This window comes from Phoxinus phoxinus (genome assembly GCF_949152265.1).
Source record: "Phoxinus phoxinus genome assembly, chromosome: 11".
NCBI classification, from domain to species: domain Eukaryota; kingdom Metazoa; phylum Chordata; class Actinopteri; order Cypriniformes; family Leuciscidae; genus Phoxinus; species Phoxinus phoxinus.
The window spans coordinates 33,447,024-33,466,437 of NC_136886.1; the positions used below are offsets into that span (position 1 = coordinate 33,447,024).

General features: G+C 38.3%; 1 protein-coding gene across 6 annotated transcripts in view; it reads right to left on the reverse strand.

Annotated features, from left to right (window-relative positions):
* Positions 1 to 2,025: 2,025 nt before the first annotated feature.
* The window catches only part of pbx1b (pre-B-cell leukemia homeobox 1b), an 81,607-nt gene continuing 64,218 nt past the window's right edge, over positions 2,026 to 19,414 (reverse strand). For 3 of the 6 annotated variants that reach the window (XM_079627425.1, XM_079627424.1, XM_079627427.1), the window contains 6 exons: positions 16,328 to 16,518; positions 14,497 to 14,632; positions 12,479 to 12,638; positions 8,896 to 9,008; positions 7,286 to 7,375; positions 2,026 to 4,184 (listed from right to left, as the gene is read on the reverse strand). In XM_079627425.1, coding sequence (XP_079483551.1) covers positions 4,092 to 4,184; positions 7,286 to 7,375; positions 8,896 to 9,008; positions 12,479 to 12,638; positions 14,497 to 14,632; positions 16,328 to 16,518 — 783 coding nt within the window. In that variant the 3' untranslated portion in view covers positions 2,026 to 4,091. Of the gene's footprint in view, positions 4,185 to 7,285; positions 7,376 to 7,775; positions 7,834 to 8,895; positions 9,009 to 12,478; positions 12,639 to 14,496; positions 14,633 to 16,327; positions 16,519 to 19,414 lie in introns of those variants that run through there. The other 3 variants (XM_079627429.1, XM_079627428.1, XM_079627426.1) reach the window with 2 other exon arrangements.

The following is a 19,414-nucleotide window of genomic DNA, read 5'->3' on the forward strand; positions in this document are numbered from 1 at the left end:
AGGAGACGCTGCCATTTGTGCCTGGAAATGATTCAGGATTATAATCTTATTTTTTATTTTTTTATAAAATTTCATTTTAAAAGGCTATTGCTGAACTCTCAATTTGTCTTCTTTTTTTTACAGCAGCCATATCACCCTGTAACCCAAGACTGGTTTCCCACTGAAGCTAAGCGGGGCTGAGCCTGGTTAGTACTTGGATGGGAGACTCCTGGGAAAACCAGGTTGCTGCTGGAAGAGGTGTTAGTGAGGCCAGCAGGGGGCGCTCATCCTGTGGTCTGTGTGGGTCCTAACGCCCCAGTGTAGTGACGGGGACACTATACTGACAAAGAGCGCCGTCCTTCGGATGAGACGTTAAACCGAGGTCCTGACTCTCTGTGGTCACAAAAAATCCCAGGATGTCTTTCGAAAGAGTAGGGGTGTAACCCCGGCATCCTGGCCAAATTTGCCCCTTGGCCTCTGTCCATCATGGCCTCCTAATCATCCTCCTATATATACTAATTGGCTTCATCACTGTCTCCTCTCCACCAGTAAGCTGGTGTGTGGTGGGCGTTCTGGCGCAATATGGCTGCCGTCGCATCATCCAGGTGGATGCCGCACATTGGTGGTGGTTGAGGAGATTCCCCCCTTTTATGTAAAGCGCTTTGAGTGTCCAGAAAGGCGCTATATAAATGTAATGAATTATTATTATTATTAGTACCAGACTGTAACTACAGTAGGAAGCACACAGACCTCCAGTATTCAGATGATGATGGTCAGTATATATATATATGTGTTTACAGCCTCACTCTTAGAAATAAAGGTTCAATGGGGTTCTATATAGAACTCTACAGGGTTCATGACTCATTTTTAAAGAACCCTTCATGGTTCTATAAGGCGTTCTATAATTTTTTGTGTGATAAAGTAGCCTGTAGCCTATGTTAAAATCAGTCTATATATGCTTTCATAGACAGAAGTCAGGGAAGGTCATTAGCAATAAAAAGTGATTAATACATAATAATTAGATATAACCCCATTAAGGTTTAATATAGAACCCTTTTGAGCAGAATGTGCATGAACGAATTCTGCACTTTCACAGAAAAAGCATAAATCATTTAAAGACACACAACATATTGAAAAAGCATGATTTCTTTTCACTTTAATAAGAGCAAAATATAAGCCAAAGTAGGTTTTTTAACACATGCAATCCATTTAAGTGCAATGGTAATGAATTGGGTGTGCAAATTGGCTGATATTTTAATGAAAAACATAGTATTTAAAAATTACACTAATGAGAGTTAAGATTATTCATATTCATTTCTGTTTGCTCATAAAGGGCAGCTTTTCCTGAGAATGAACCATAAATATAAGCGTTTCACATTTTTCTGAATGTGTTTAAACATCTTCAGTGTGTTCCCTTAAAAAATACAGAAACCAGATCAAAATGTACAATATGTCTTAATAAGTCGTCAGTCGTCATCCTCTGCTTAAACTGATCATTTGCATCCCCTGAGAAAGATAAAACTCACACAAAATCATCCATATTCTCAGTTTCATCTGGGAGAAGGAGATAAATGCCATTTCTCTTTTAATTTAACTGAAAATAACACTTTCACACTTTACAATAAGGTTCATTTGTTAACATTAGTTACATTCATTAACATGAACTAATAATGAAAAATACTTCTAAAGCACATCATTAATCTTACAAACCCATTATTGAAATCAAAAGTTGTATCTGTTAATATAATTAATGGACCTGAGCTAACATCAGCTAACAATGAAGAGTTGTTTTTTATTGAATAAATACTGTAACAAATGAATTGCTCATTAATGCGTTAACTAATGGGAGCTCGCTGTAAAGTGTTACGGATAAAATAATAGGGATACAGATGGTCAATATTAATGTAAATATTTCATGTTATTTCCAATTCAATCAATAGAGAAATTCTCTTAGGTCAAAGTCACCCAATGATCAGACATATTAATGATATGTTAAAGTAAAGCACTGTAATAATTTAACTTGAAATCAGACACCAGAGAGAAACATATGGCAACAAAAGAATCTATTTATTCTGAATATGCATTACCAGTACAAATGAAGAGACCAAAAAACCTACACCTTGTTAGTTTTTCTTCACAAAAACGAGTTGGAATCAAAAAGACAATAGTTTGCTGTTCCATTTTATTCCTTTTATACATATGCAGAGATCTTAAAAGTTAAAACTTGACAAGAGAATGTCTCTGCGCTTGATATAAAAAAGAAGAAACATTCAAAAACACTGCAGGAGTTTAAAGAACAAAAGACATGCAACAAAGTAAACATTTGATGTTTTACAAACCGCTGTATATGCAAAAACTAAAAGCATCATTATATGAGGCTTTTCTGAGTATGGTGCTGCTGGGCAGGCAGTGATACAAACGTCGTGAGCGAAGGGAAAAGTGAGGATGAGACTGCAAACCCAAGACAGATGCAGGACCAGGACTGTCCAAAACCTCGTTCACTTCCTCGCAGTGACTGTAGCCCTGATCTCCTCAACCCTCCACACGCGCGTGTAGACCGTGTCACTTTACACGTGGATGTGATCGTTAGAAAAAGAGCAAAACAAGAGCAAAGGTGCACATCTACATATAGAAGCTAGCGCGCATTCACATAAATGCTTGCGAGAAAATCAAATATGGCCGCCCTGTAAACAAGCCCGGTATGAAGTAAGAAACGAGAATCGGCTATTCACAACGGGAGGGCATCAAAAATATATATCCAAACCATTTCTGCATTTGTGTGCCATCATCAGCTTTTCCTTTTCTTCTCGAGAAACGCGACGGAATTCCAGCTGGATTTTTTGGTTTCGAGGACATTCGTGAGAAACGCATCCCGGCGCGCGAGATATTACACAATTTACAACATGAACAGTGTGTTGAGTGATGTCAACGTAAAGAACGGACACGTCGGTCGGGGGTTTTTGGTATCTAGTCGCCCGGAGAGAAGGCTGGAGTGGGACGAGACTGGAAAAGAAAGCCATTTCACATTTGGGATTTGTTCACTTCTTCTGATTTCCGTTTATTGCATTCTCATGTGCGCTGATGAAAATCCTTCAGTGATTATGATGATGATCATGATATATAAAGGGATTCGTGTGTCTGTAAATGAATATCAGGCATGTGAATCTTATTTAAGATGAAAAAAAAAAATTTAAAACTAGACTTGATAACTGCATTGCCTTTATTTCTCATTAAAGCAGGGAAATTATAATTTTCCCTTATGTACATAAACATAATCTAAATGACCAAGGGCCAGATTCACTAACAGCTCGCTCCAGTGCAAACCCTGTTTCGGAGTTAAGAAAACCACTGTCAGGATTTAATAAAGACACGCAGTGAAAATTATATTTTTTGCGTCCCTTAATATGCATTTGTTGAAGTTTCCCTTTCAAACGCAAAATTTATGAGGAGAGTATTTAAATTAATCATGCAAGGTGATTTACTAAGGTTTGCGCTTGTCAATATACTGGTATTAGACCATTATTTATTTACCACCCCAAAAAAAAGCATGTTTTCACCCAGATGGTGATTTGCGCTGCTTTTGGTAGATTGTGTTGGTCATTATGGAAATATCCAAATCTGTTCTTTCATTTCACGCACTGAACTTTACGCTTTTATGGGATTGTGCTCTCAAGCTAAGTCACCCAGTTTAGTAAATCTGGCCCTAAATATTCAGGAGATTATTAAAGGTTATTAGACGAACAGAAGTGAAGTTGACTTCAGGCAGTGTGAACCCAATCAACTGCTTTTCAAGCGTACTACGTCTATTATAATGTAAAATCTGTTGTGTAAATGTTACTAAAGAGATGTATAAAAGTACTTTGGCACTATGGTAAAATGTTTCAAACATAACGTGATGTTTGTTGTGACGACGAAGGCATTGCATTGATTCTGGACCGGGTTGATCTGTCTATTGTCTTGGTTTGGATCTGTTTGCAGACACTGATGTTTTGAGAGGTAGCATGAAGATGAGGGATGATGATGTTGTGTTCACAAAAGTCCTTTACACACTGGAGGGAAGAGCGTGTGGCGTGATGCAGAGAGTCCGTGTGTGTGTGTGTGTGTGTGGAGGATCAGTTGGAGGTGTCGGAGTGAACGCTTCCGGGTCCTTCTGTGGGGGAGGTGACGGAGGAGGGGGTGGTGGGGTCCTGCCAGCCACCGTTCGCCTGACGGAGAGAACAACACACACACACAGCATGAGGGACTGATTACATCACAATATAAGGAAAAAAAATGGCTTGTCAGTCAATATTATGTTGTCAAATCCATTATTTCAGTCCATTTTACTCTGTGGAATATCATTTAAATGGATAGTAACAACGATTTAGTGTGAAAAATGAAAAGCAACAAACTATTTTTGGAACATTTTGGGGATGTGTGTGTACGCAAACACACACTTTCACTCACACACTACCGTTCAAACGTTTGGGGTCATTTAGTTGTTTTTTTGTGCTTTTTTAAAAATACATTCATTATTCAGCAAGGATGCTTTTTTTTTGTTAAAGTGACAGTAAAGATATTTATAACGTAACAAAAGATTCAATTTCAAACAAATGCTGTTCTTCTGAACATGCTATTCATCAAAGAATCCTGAAAAATAAAACGTATCATGGTTTCCACACAAAAATGACTATTTTCAACATTGATAATAATCAGAAATGTTTCTCGAGCATCAAATCATCATATTAGAGAGTGATTTCTGAAGGATCATGTGACACTGAAGAAAATTCAGCTTTGATCACAGGAATACATTACATTTGAACAAATATTCAACATAGAAAACAGTTGAAATTGTAATAATATTTCACATTTTTTTGATCAAATAAATGCAGCCTTAGTGAGTATAAGATTCTTCTTAAAAATATAAAACAATATTTTTCTTTGTTAGTACTTAAAGTCTAAGAAAAGCCTCTGTCTACTACAGTTTCATCAGTAATTGTGTTGACAGCACAGGTTTCTGTCGCTCTGAAGCGGGAATCAGCCTGTAAGAGCTCAGTGTGTGTAACGGCTGTCATTTGAACTCACACACACACACACACACACACACACACACACACACACACACACACACACACACACACACACACTCACACACACACACACACACACACACACACACACACACACACGAATACTGAGAGGCAACGAGAGAAAAGAATCAAGAATAAACCAGGAATCAGGAAGGACAGAGAGAGAAAGAAACACACACATTTAGCAGAAGCCATCACTAATCTCACAGACAGCGACGCTTCGAGAAAATCCTGCAAATGCTCCTCTGTTCCTCAAACTCTTCAAATGATGCCGTTGATGTCAAGAGTCAGATCAATGCACAATATCAAACGCCACTAATGCTTTCTGCCATGCATTTAAATAAACTCAATTTAATGTACGGTTTAATTTAATCTACACTTAACTCACAATAAAAATGCATTAGAGTGTCATTGCATTAGAAAATTAAATATCAAAGCAAGTGTCATTAATTGCAAAGAAAGACACACACGCGCATGCATGCACACACACACACACACTTCTTTGTGGTAGTGAAATGCTAGTGTAAAATGTTCATAGTTCATGTGGTGAACTTATCTAGTGACATTCAGACATTTATAAATGTCACTTAATATTTTTGGGGCATTTTACAACAAGATATGTCAAACGAGCCACATTCAAAGTCTTAAATTAGCTGATATATGCACTCATTTTATATTGATGCAATCATTTGCTACCAATTTTAAAATAATAACTAATTGCAAACACCTTCTGACAAATGAATTTCTATGGATGAGAATTAATGTGGAAAAATTGGAATAAAATATTTTTTTATAGAGACTGCACTCACACAAGTATTTAATGGTTAGAATATTTTAGATTTGGACATAAAAATAAACATTTTAATTAACAATGTGAATAATTTTAAGTTTTAATTAATTTTAATGCATTTTTCTCTATTATATAATATTATAAATACCATTCAAAAGTTTGGGGTCTGTAAGATCTTTTAATGTTTTAGAAAGAAGTCTCTTCTGCTCACCAAGGCTGCATTTATTGGATAATTAAAACTACAGTAAAAACAGTGAAAGATGAATTTTCAGCATCATTACTTCAGTCTTCAGAGTCACATGATCCTTCAGAAATCAGTATAATATGATGATTTGCTGCTCAATAAACATTTAGGATTATTATCAGTGTTGAAAACAGTTGCGCTGCTTAATTTTGTTTTTGTTTGAATAGAAAGGTTTTTAAAAAAGCATTTATTTGTTTTGTAACAATAAAATCGAATTTTTTATCAATTTAATGCATCCTTGCTGAATAAACCCCCCCCCCCCCAAAAAAAATGTTTCAAACTGAATTTTATGCTTAATTAAATCTGAATTTATCATCAATCATCTGTTTCAATGCTTTCTAAAAAAGCTTGATGTGAATTTCGCACTGTTCTCAGTGTCTGTACATCAAAGTCAAGCCCACAATTCTCAGATCCCGCAGATCTCCACACGGATCCAGGAAAACACAGGATTTGCATACACCCCCCCCTCCACCGAACGCGTATGATCTCATTAACATACGGCCAGCGAAGCGCGACAGAACGTAAGCGGGACAGAGACGCTGACCCCCCCCCCCCCCCCCCCCTCTCTCGTACTCGGCTCGCTGTCAAGCCCATTAGCTCGGCAGGAACCTGATCTGAGCAATGTGCTTGGATTGCTGTCCCGAGTCCACACTCCGCTCCCCGTGTGTCTGTCGTATTGATTTTCCCCTTTACCACACGGCTTGTCGCTGTGAATTTTCTCGTCGCGCCAAGTTGCCAGCAGCGCCCCTCCCGTTCCCCCGCTTCCCGAACACACTCAGGATGTCCTCCTACGAGGCTTTATTTTTAGCGTTCGGCTGCGAGATTGTCCGCAGAGTGTTTTTCTCTGCCGCCCTTTGGGGGATAATCAGGGTCAGGTGACTCTGGGGCACGACGAGGACTCATATATTTGCAGCCGGTGTCACCTGTTCCCCCCCGTTCCCGTCAGCGGGGTGTGTGGCTGCAGGTGCCGGGCCGATCTGATTGGATGTGATGGGTTCAGACAGAGCCGGGCCGGTCTCGTGTCCACGTCTCGCTGGGCAGCGCCGCCCGTGGCGTTCACGACACACAGGCAATCAACTAAGTGACCACGATTCCCAGACAAGTCCCACTAAGTGGCATTCTGAGCCCTATGGCTTTGAAATAATTGGTAGAGGGCAAAACAAGAGGAAGGGGGAAAAAAAGAAGTGTTTTTTCTCGCCTTACATTGATGCCCTGCGGACTGTACATCTGGTTTGCTGCGAGGCCGTCACTGTATCCTCCTGTCTGGCTGATAACATGGCGAAGGGTATCCACCTGAAACAAAAAACAACACGGCAAGGTCAGAGCGCACAGGAAAAAAGCGCGAACGCAAGGTCGGGTGAAGCGACGCACGCAAACAAAGCAAAGTCAGACGACACGTCAAAGAAGAAAGCAAGGTCAAAGAAAGCAAACAACAATAAAAGACAAAGAAAACACGATGAAACAGACGTACAAACACAAGATGACATGCAAACAATAAAACGCATTACAAAGCCAGTCTCTACGGCTCTGTTCTGAAACCTAGTGAGCTGCCTATAGTCCTAGACAGCTTTTAAGATGTGTATATTCCATACGCTGCCTAATCCTAATAAGACGCCTCAATTCTACATTCGCACACCCCAGAATGCATTGCATCAAACCAAAATAGAGAAATGTTGATTGAAAATATACTTACACTACGGTTCAAAAGTTTGGGGTTGCTAAGATCGCTAAGACTCTTCTGCTCACCGAGGCTGCGTTTATTTGATCAAAAATACAGTAAAAACAGTGAAATATTATTACAATTTAAAATAACTGTTTTCCATATGTAATTTATTATTTCTGTGAATTTTCAGCATCATTAATTCAGTCTTCAGTGTCACATGATCCTTCTAATCATTCTAATATGATGATTTGAAGAAACAATTATGATTATTATCAATGTTGAAAACCGTGATACGTTTTTTTTCTCAGGATTCTTTGATGAATAGAAAGTTCAAAAGAACAGCATTTATTTGAAATAGAAATCGTTTGTAACATTATAAAAGTCTTTACTGTCTCTTTTGATCGATTTAATGCATCCTTGCAGAGTAAAAATATGAATTTCTTTCCAAAGAAATGTCAAATCTTACTGACCCCAAACTTTTTTAACAGTTGTGTATATTTCATGAAAAGTATGTATAGAAAAGTTCATGATCAAACTTTCCTATTTTACACAATATTTGTGTGTAGCTTGAATTGGTTTCGTTAGTAACACGCTAATGTCGAACAGAAGTCATTATCAGAGTTGCTGTCTACAGTCAGTATAAAGTGTTTCAAATCTGGTTCAAATTCAGTCAGCTTGAAATGAGGCAGTTCACAAGGTTTCTTTTTCTACATTAAAAAACGGTAACACTTTATTTTGATGGTCCCTTTTGACTATAAGTAATATTACAACTAGCCCACATGTCAACTGAGTCTCATTAGAGTATTAGTCGACTGTCTGCTTAATATCTGCTAACACTTTATTTCGATGCTCTCCAAACACAATCTACTGACTATAAGTAACTTTGCAAGTACATGTCGACTTATTCTACTAACCCAAACCCCTTATTAAACTAAAATGAGAGTTAGTTGACATGTAGGTTCAACGTTACTTATAGTCAAAGAATGTCTAAAGGGGACCATCAAAATAAAGTGTTACCGTTTTTTAAACTCAAACACACACACGCACACACACACACACACACACACACACACGAGAGAAAGTTAGCACATGCGCTGCAGTGTGTGTGTTGCTGCTGGGAGGTTTCTGTAGTGGTTTATTGGCACTGTACCTGTGACTGCACATTGGCTCCCACCTGAGAGCCCTGGTACGAGTCCCCGTTCAGAGACTGAACACTCATAAACAAATCGCCAGAGTTTGACATGCTAAAAGAGCCAGCAGAACCTGAGAGGTGCACAAACATGACAGAGAGAGACAGAGTAAGCCAGAGAAAACGAGTCTGAGTTATAGTTAGATGAGCTTTAAGATCATAAAGCAGCCCGTAAAGAAGACAGAGAACTGTTGCAAAGCAGGAGAGATTCAGCTGGCAGCGAGAGAAAGCTTGACACCACAGATAACAGCTCAGATCTGTGCAAGTTTGAGTTTTGAATTCTTAATAATTCTATAATGATCGACCAGTTGAGAGCAGATGCAATGCAATTTATAATCTATATGCTGAGCCATCATGTGCATCTCATTTTATTTCTAATCTGATATCTCATAAAGATGTGTGAAACAATTCTTTGCACTGAGAAAAAAAATTACACAACATTTTTAACTGTATTTTTTTAAACGTACACTATCGCTCAAAAGTTTAGGGTCAGTAAGATTTTTAATACATTAATGCAGCACATTACATTTATCAAAAGTTACAATAAAGACTTAATAAATGTCACAAAAATTCTGTTTGAAATGAATGCTCTTTTTACACTTTCTATTCATCAAAGAATCCTGAAAAATAAAATGTCTACAAACTGTGTTTTCAACATTGATAATAATCATAAATGTTTCTTGATCATCAAATCATCATATTATACTGATTTCTGAAGGATCATGTGACACTGAAGACTGGAGTAATGATGCTGGAAATTCAGCTTTGATCACAGGAATAAATTACAGTTTAACAAATATTCACATAGCAAATAGTTATTTTAAATTGTAATAGTATTTCACTATATTATGCTTTTATAACTGTATTTATAATCACATAATGCAGCCCCGATGAGCAAACAAGACTTCGTCCAAAAAACGTATTTCCTACCGACCCCAAACATTTTAACAGTAGTGAACTTTTATTCATTTGTAATCTGAAGGATTGACGGCCCTAGTCTCTCCCTCACAGACTCTTTTTGGTGTAGAATTAACTCACTTAACTCTATAGACACATGTTCTCCTGACTTTAACGGAGCGATAGTCTGTTAACTAGACAAGTCCTCTGAGTTACACAGAGAAGTACTGAGACATGGACATGTTGTGATCCGCACAGCGCTCGTCCCGTTCCAATGAAAACACGTCAAATATTTGAATGTGCTATAGCTTGACATGCAGTAAAGTCACATGAAGGAGATCAGCTTTACAGCAGCATCGCTACACAAGGAAAAGTCCTCTTCCCAGTCCTCAAAAAACTCCTGCCTTTTTTTCCACCTGAGTTTTGGTTTATTGCCACTGTCTCCCTTTTTCCCCTTTGTTGCCTTTGGCTTTTCGCTTGCTTAGTTGTGAACATTTAATTTAATATTCAACAATATTATTGATCTGCCTGCATTGACACCATTATATAAGTTCTGTCAGGACCACTATCGTCAAATATGATTGACAATTGACCCTTCGCAGGGAGCTTGATTGACAGGTGATCTGACCAATCATACTTCGCCATCCGCCATTTTGTCCGACAAAGCAGTCAGGAGAGTTAGTGGATTAACATGGGAGGATTTGAACTTGAGAAGCGGAGTGTACTGACGCCTTCCCGCGGTTAAAACAACATTCCTTCTGATGTTCATTCATGTTTATTTGATGCTATAAATGAACTAGAAGGAAGAGATGATCGGTTCACGAGCAGCTTTAACTGAGGCGACACAGTGATCTGTCAGACACATTAAAGAGCCACAAAACGCTATTTATTGTTTAAATTTCTTTTTAAAAATGACCACATTTGAAAGATGAGACTTTGTTTAATATCAACTGTCTGTCAGTGTGTTGTCAGTGTCCTCTCTGCTCCACGATGTGTTTTTCACTGCTTGAGAACATGGTGTGTGTGAGAGAGCGGTGTAGCTTGTCGGACATAGCGACAGTAACTAAGGGGGGCGGGTCTTTGCGAACGGTCAATTAGCATACAGTTTGGATTGGCGGTATGGTTCCGTTCTGGGTGAGAACTCCCTGCGCATCCGTGCAGCCTAGCATGGGTAAGAGCAGCAATAACCCCCCTTGGGGTAAACAGAACAGAACCAACATGAATGTATGCAAATATATTTAATTCAAGATTTTAAAGTACAACATCATTTGAGAATTTATTCTGATTCAAAGGGGAATCAGAACGCCAAATCCTGACTGGACAGGAGGAGCTGGGGAGGGAGGAGGGTAATGCACTCCTGAGATATGTGATAGCTGCTGATAATACGGAAGAGCTTATATATGTGTACGGTGATAGGCGTTGTATTCCACCATGGGGTGGTGGTGGCGCAATGGATAAGACACATGCCTTTGGTGTGAGAGACCCGGGTTCGAATCCGGTGTGAGACACCAATGTGTCCCTGAGCAAGACACTTAACCCCTACTTGCTCCAGAGGCGTGCGACCTCTGACATATATAGCAATTGTAAGTCGCTTTGGATAAAAGCGTCAGCTAAATGAATAAATGTAAATGTAAATTCCTATAGGTAGATGTGGATCAGCTGAGAGTCACTAGCCGCGTTTCCATTACCCTTCAAATTGCGCAAATTGAAATTGCCTATTAAAAATACGCTCAATGGAAACACGTCAATTTCGCAAAAACTCCCATTTATCGCAAAAATGTTTTTACGCTCGCATGAGGTGGTTTTTCAGGCAATTCGAAAAAGAAATATTTCACAAACCTGCAATGGAAACAGTTTTTGCGCATTTACAGTCACCTGACGTAGATGACGCGGTGTGTTTGGACAGAATACGAGACAGAGTTCTTTATTAAATTCATAAAAGACAAAAGAATTACAGGAATACTGGATTCTAAACCTCAAAGAAACGCCACAATCACGACCTCGGAGCAGAAATGAGTGAGAAAACACCTCATGCCGCTCACAGAATAAGGGTCTTTCCTTTCCATTAATGCTTGGATAACACGCCTACGTCTCTTTCCATTAATAATAATAATAATAATGTCTAGTGCAGTGGCTGTGATATATAAACCTACCAATGTCCGTTGCCATGATTTTTGGAATGACTTATCGCAAGAGGAAATAATTTAGTTTTAGTCGCATAACATCGGTTAATGGAAACGCCATCATTTCGCAATAGTTTTTATCGATATTTAGTAAAAAGCGCAGAAGTTTTGCGCAAATCTGTAATGGAAACGCGCCTACTGATGCGAGCTTGACTAACGTGACACGCCAGAACAAACGCTACACTTAATAACTGAACTGAGCTGGACAATGACATCACGGTTTTCTCCAGATCGGCTATATATAAATGAACTAAATTAATAACTTTTTTTACAACAAAAATTAACCATCACTGAACTTTCTTAAGCTGGACTGTGACACTATTTTCTTCTAGAAACAAACTTTGTTGCATTATTGTCCTGTTATCTCTGTAAAGCTGCTTTGAAACACTCTGTATTGTGAACAGCGCTGTATAAATGAAGGTGACTTGACTTGACGGGACGCAGTGAAGGGTTTGTGGGGTCACCTGCTGAGTTTGGGGTGGACGGGGAATTGGCCTGACTGCCGTGTGTGGACACACTCGCTGCGCTCACGGCCGTTCTGGCGGCGTACATGTTGGCTTCTTCCTGGAACTTTCCGATGTTCTTCTTGTATCGGATTCTTTTGTTTCCGAACCAGTTGGACACCTGCCCACAAAAACATCATCAAGACATGAGACTTTAAACAGTGTCCTCTTGAACCTCATGGATACAAATCATGATGGACTATTAAACATAAACACAGGTTTAGACATATTTACAACGAGGAAAAAATGTTACAGATAGTACGCAAATACATTATATACCGTTCAAAAGTGTGGGGTCGGAAAGATTTGATTTATGTTTTTGAGAGAAGTCTCTTCTGCTCACCAAGGTAGCATTTATTAATACAGTAAAAACAGAAATATTGTGAAATATTATAACAATCATGAATATGTTTTAAACTGTAATTTATTCCTGTGAATTTTCAGCATCATTACTCTTTTGTCATCATTATCTTTTGTGTCACATGATCCTTCAGAAATCATTCTAATATGATGATTTGATGCTCAAGAAATATTATTATTATTGAATTATTACTGTTGAAAACAGTTTTGCTGCTTCAGATTTTTGCAAAAACTGTGATGCATTATTTTCAGGAATTTTTGATGAATGGAAAGTTCAAAAGAACAGCATTTATATGAATTATAAATCCATAACACTATTTTACAGTGTGCTTGTTACAAGTTATTTTTATAGTAATTACTATCAATTATGCATAATTACATGCAACTAACCCTAAACCTAACCCTATAGTAAGTACATGTAGTTAATTAATATTACTCAGTACTTATGTAACTAACACTGTAACAAGGACACCTACAAATCTTTTGTAACATTATCAATGTTTTACTGTCACTTTTGATCAATTTAATGCATCCTTAATTCATTTCTTTTAAAAAATAATCTTACTGGCCCCAAACTTTTGAACGGTAGTGTATGATGCAATATGGTGAGAGCAATCAGATTCTGATAACTGCACATCTTGACTGTTTATATGCATGTTATAGGCTACCATCACAATCAAACTTCTCAATTAAGCCAATTTATAAGGTGATAGTTTTAAGACAAAACTACAGTACATAATTATCATCATGTAGCAATAAAATGCACAGAAAAAGCACCAATTACACACTTAATGTTCATCCTTTGCAAAAAAAAAAAAGTTTACACTATTGCTAAAAAATAAGTGGCTGGTCGATGTCACAACAACAATGGATGTTATGGACAGAACTTGTGATGGTTGTGAAGGACAGAGGTTTAACACACACACACACACACACATACACACACACACACACACACTAAAACGATCACTTATACCAATCTCAGAGTGTCAGTGTGTGCTGGCAGCAATGATCACAGCACACACTGACAGCAATCACTCAACACACACACACACTAACGCCCATTACTGCTAATACACCAGCGGATGAGGCTCTGTGCTAATGATAAACACCATTACGATGAAAAGCTAATCAATCCTGCGGCTAAGCTTCCCGTTCCCGCGAGAGGCTAAAGGTGTTTCTATATTACAAACGGCGCGGCGGTCATCACTCATCCCCGCGAGCCTGACTGAAAACCAGGCCTAAATGCATCATACAATCATTTCAGCTAAATTTATTAAATAGTTTAGAATGCATTATGCATTTAGCGCAGCAGATGAAAAATGCTAAGAGGCATGCAGTGCCGTGCTGCAAATGATTTTGTTTTCCAGTTGCATGAGGTTGAACTCACGTGAGTATTACTGATATATTTCACATGCAAAACAGGTGGAAACACACATCGCTGTGTCTCAAGATGCCATGTTTGGACAACACTGGAAAGGTATTCTTTTAAATTGCATGGTATATGCATATGATGAGCATTCAGAACAATGCTACACTGAATAGTAAAGAACCATGATATCACTATCACTGAACTATGATGTGTTTTTTGGGTGTAATATTTGAGGAATGAATGGTACCTGCGAGACTGTGATGGAACATTTCTTGGCCAGCTCCTCTTTGGCCTCTTCGCTGGGATACGGGTTACTGAGATGGGAGTAGAAATATTCATTCAGGATCTCTGTGGCCTGTTTGTTGAAGTTTCGTCTTTTCCTCCTGTGAGAGAGAGAGAGAGAGAGAGAGAGAGAGAGAGAGAGAGAGAGAGAGAGAGAGAGAGAGAGAGAGAGAGAGAGAGAGAGAGAGAGAGATGTGAACATCTTGACGGAGTTTGTTTTGTTGCATTATTCCACTTTCATTTGAACGTTACTGTAAATAGCATATCTGTGCATAGTTAATAATTACATACATAATTTCTGTCTATTTATTTACATTATTCTGTGTATCTTTTATATTTGTATCACTGTACTGTTTTCTATTATATTTAATTTTAATGCATATTTTTATCATTCCTTTTTATTGGACTTTATAGGCTACCTGATAATTATTCAACGTTAGATAAAGTAGTACAATTAAAAAAATGTGAAAAAAAATTCGACCTAGCATAAAAAGTAACTTTAAAAAACTTACTGTTATAGTAAAAAAAAGTTACTGTAGGAGAAATTATCAAACACCTTTTTGTGCTGTCAAACTATATTTATATATTATACTATAAATGGTAGTGCCACCTGATTAATCACATCGCATCTAACAAGAAAGACTAACAGTTTGTGTATATATAAATATATAAATTATAAATGAATAAATATAAAGAACATTTGTGACTTTTTATATATATATATATATATATATATATATATATATATATATATATATATATATATATATATATATATTTGACAGCACAAATTTTCCCCTTACTTTATGGGGAATATACAGTTGATCAATAACGGCATACCAACTAACTACTGTAGCTCTTTACTGTACAGATAGCTTGATACAAACTGAATATGCAACCCTGTAACCCATATATTTTACTTTATTTTGATGTTAAGTGGAAAACAACAAAACTGCAAATGAATCTCAATCCCAAATGGTAACTGCAATCCCATAAACTAGCCTACTGTACATGCAAACAGGACATTAAATATTCAGTTTGACCTCCAGAGATTGACAACTTAAGAAAATAAGAAAGATAAGCGGCCTTCCTCTTTCCACAGGATAAGGCGCATATTCCTGAAAAAGTGCCAGACGAATTCAAACGAGCAAAGACAAATTCTGCAGGCAGATGGAAAAGAGGAATAAAGCAGACCGCACACATCCTCGAAAGTGAAGAGCTTTAAAACGACAGTAAATTGAGCTTTGGGTGCCAATGAATTCAACCTCCTCTCGGCATCACTCATCTGTGGGTTAAGAGTGTGCGATTGGAGCTCGTCTCTGGGGCTTTTACATATGCAGCACTGAAGGGTGAGCCGATTTCCTCCCCAAAACCCCTCTTCACTAAATGCAAATGAGCACAGCACGGTCTCAGCCGAAGAGAGGATTAATCGGAGGAACTGAGCATGCTCCACAGACACAGAGAATGGCTTCGGGAGTGCTGGAAGGAAACATGAAGCTCATTTAAATGTTATGCCTCCGACTCCAGGCTTCCAGTGCGATTTATCCGCAAAGAAATGTATGCAAATCCCAGGCACGTTTCAAAGAGAACAAGCGATTACATTGAGAAAGGGATGGACTCGACACGGCAAAGCGTGTGTGTGTGTGGGTTTGGATGCGAGTGTGGGGCCTCGACTCCCCCGGGAAGGATCGGGAACGGGAAAACACACGTGTAAACCGTGGGAGCGTTTGTTTACATGGACGTGGTAGTAACAGGCTTAGTGGAGAAGAATGAGAAGAAAAGCGACACACACTGACCTGGCGTCGAGGAATCGGGACCGGAGGATCATCACGGCCTCACAGGTGCTCTGCTTCAACTGCATCTGGATGGAGCTGAACTTGCGGTGGATGATGCCCACCATGCGCTCGATCTCTTTGGGCGAGATGGGCCGCGTGCGAGACTGTTCCCTCAGCAGGTTCATCACATGAGTCGTGAACTCGTTACACGCCTGGCGGAGACAGATGCAGGTTACTATAGCGATTATGCTTTAAGGGGCTCATTTACATATACTGTATATAGACACACACACACACACACACACATTTTAATGCTTGTATCTGGATCTGAAAGACATTACAAAAGAAAACAAGATCCAAATACTCTCTCTCTCTCACACACACACACACACACACACACACACACACACACACACACACACACACACACACACACACACACACACAAAAGTGACCAAAAGTGATGTCCGGAGGGGATGACCGTACAAGTTAGAATATTTTAAATATGAGGGAAGCACAAAACACTAAACTTGGTTATGGTATTTATCTGACAAAATTATTTGTCTAACTACAGCTACAGGTTTTATTTGACTAAAAAAGACGTTTTACTGCACGTAGTAAACAAAAAGTTCACAGGAAAAAGCATACATTGACTACAGCATAATCAGTTATTAATATTTTGGTGGTTCTCTCTTGTTTTTGCATGTGTTCATAATTTCTTTGAATAACAGCCTGTCCAAAAATTATGTCTGCACAATTTGCACGTTTCATTGCGCTATCACAACTAAGGACTGATGAAAAGATCTTTAACAATTTCTTATTAATATTTTAATAAAGGGTGAAGGTGTGAATTTTCCAAGGCTGAACATCACTTTTGGCAACTACTGTTTGTTTGTGTGTGTGTGTGTATATATATATATACACACACTATATCATGTGTGTGCAAACATACTTGGCAATAAAACTCTGATTTTAAAAAAGTTTACTGCGAACATCACAAGGGTGAGCTCATTAACATACATACACTCTCAGAAAAAAAAGGTACAAAACCTTTTCAAAAGGTACACCTTTGTACCTATTTAGTGCATATTAGTCCCTCAATATTAGTACCTAAATGGTACATATTGGAACCCTTTCAAAGGGTACTGTCCCAGTGACAGCTTTTGTACCTTTATTTTCTGAGAGTGTATGAACGCCCACATTTACATATCAACAATACAATTCAGTATTAGGCTACTTTTACGGCAGTAACTCACTCATTTTACAAGTGAAAAGGTTAGCCAATCACAACACAGCTCATTTACATACAGAAGCAACAACAGTCATTGGTTAACTCCAATGGTCAGAGCAGATGAACAAAGGTTAAGACGGCTAACTTTATAAATGTAAATTTTTATTAAAAAAATATTAAGAGCTTATTTTTATTTTTTAATAAATTCTTCTCTTTTAAACTTTCTATTCATCAAAGAATGAATTTTTTTTTACAAAAATACGAAGCAACTGTTTTCAACACTGATAATAATCATAAATGTTTCTTGATCAGCAAATCATCATATTATAATGATTTCTGAAGGATCATGTGACTCTGAAGACTGGAGTAATGATGCTGAAGATTCAGATTTGATCACAGGAATAAATAACATTTTGATATATATTCAACATAGAAAACAGTTATTTGAAATACTAATATTTCACAATATTACTGTTTTTATCAGCAAATATCAGCCATAATAATAAATACAATTATAACGTCAATATCTCTGCATTCATATTCCAGATCCACACGTGAGTGAAGATGCAGATTATGCGAGAGAATGTGGATGCGGTTTAATGTAGTGATGTCCATATAAAATCATTCATCTCTCGAGCCCTCAGATCCTCCTCGAGTTCATTAATCACGCATAAATATGAGTCGTTACGCTTTCAATATTGTGACTTAATTCTGGAATGGCCTCATTGGCGTGAGATTGTCATTACTCACAGAGAGACACAAACAGATGAGTAGGAGAGCAGAGCGTGTCAGGAGAACCGAGGCTCATGGGAAGACGACAACAACGGTTACAGAAGGGATGATGAAGGACGCTTTGGGTCTTGTGCTGGGTGGTCCGTGTGTGTGTGTGTGTGTTTGTGGTACTCTATGACAAATATGAATGTGCTTTTGTGAACAAACACACAGAGGACACCTGGCCCTGTCCCAGAATGCATTTCAGTATATCACCTCTCCTATGTCCCGACCGTTCATCATCACAGATGATCTAGTGTCCGGCCACGGCGAGCGCCGCTACAGCGGAGGCTGAGGGCCCGATTTCTACCATGTAAGCACATGGTCTAAAGCGCAGGGCGCTAGTGTACTTAGGGTCGTGTCCGAATCCACTTTTGCTAGTTTAACGACGGGAAAAATGGTTAGCGCTCCCGGCGCATGGTCTAAAAGGGTTGTCCCTATTCTCTTAAAGGAGAACTCCGGTGCAAAATGAACCTTTGGTCTAATTACACATTGTTACCTAGTCAACCGTTATCTGAGATTTGTTTTCATGATTATCGAATGTAAATAGTTTCATCTCTAAAAACAGTTTAGCCTATAACGCTAGTATAACGCGAGTATATGGGGCATAGAGTAATGACAAATAAAAATCGCTTGTTAATACCACTAACAAGGCTCAAAATAGCCCCACACTAACACGCTAGCATAATGAGGGTCCCTACATGCAAACCGAAGCATTGAGAACTATGTAAGTGTCCAGACAGTTTAATAAGAAGATATTTTATACATACAGTCAACTTCACGTATATAAGCAGAATCCATCTTTGAAAAACAGACTCTATCAGTCGAACTACGAACCGCCGATCCAAATGCGCTGAACTGTGTAGAATCTCATATGGTCCAGCGCATTTGGATCAGTGGTTCGTAGATCGACTGATACCGTTATACTAGCGTTATAGGCTAAACTGTTTTTAGAGATAAAACTATTTACATTCGATAATCATGAAAACAAATCTCAGATAACGGTTGACTAGGTAACAATGTGTAATTAGACCAAAGTTGTAATTAGACGCTGGAGTTCTCCTTTAAGGAGTAATGGGAGTGTTTTGGGCGTAACGTGCAAAAAA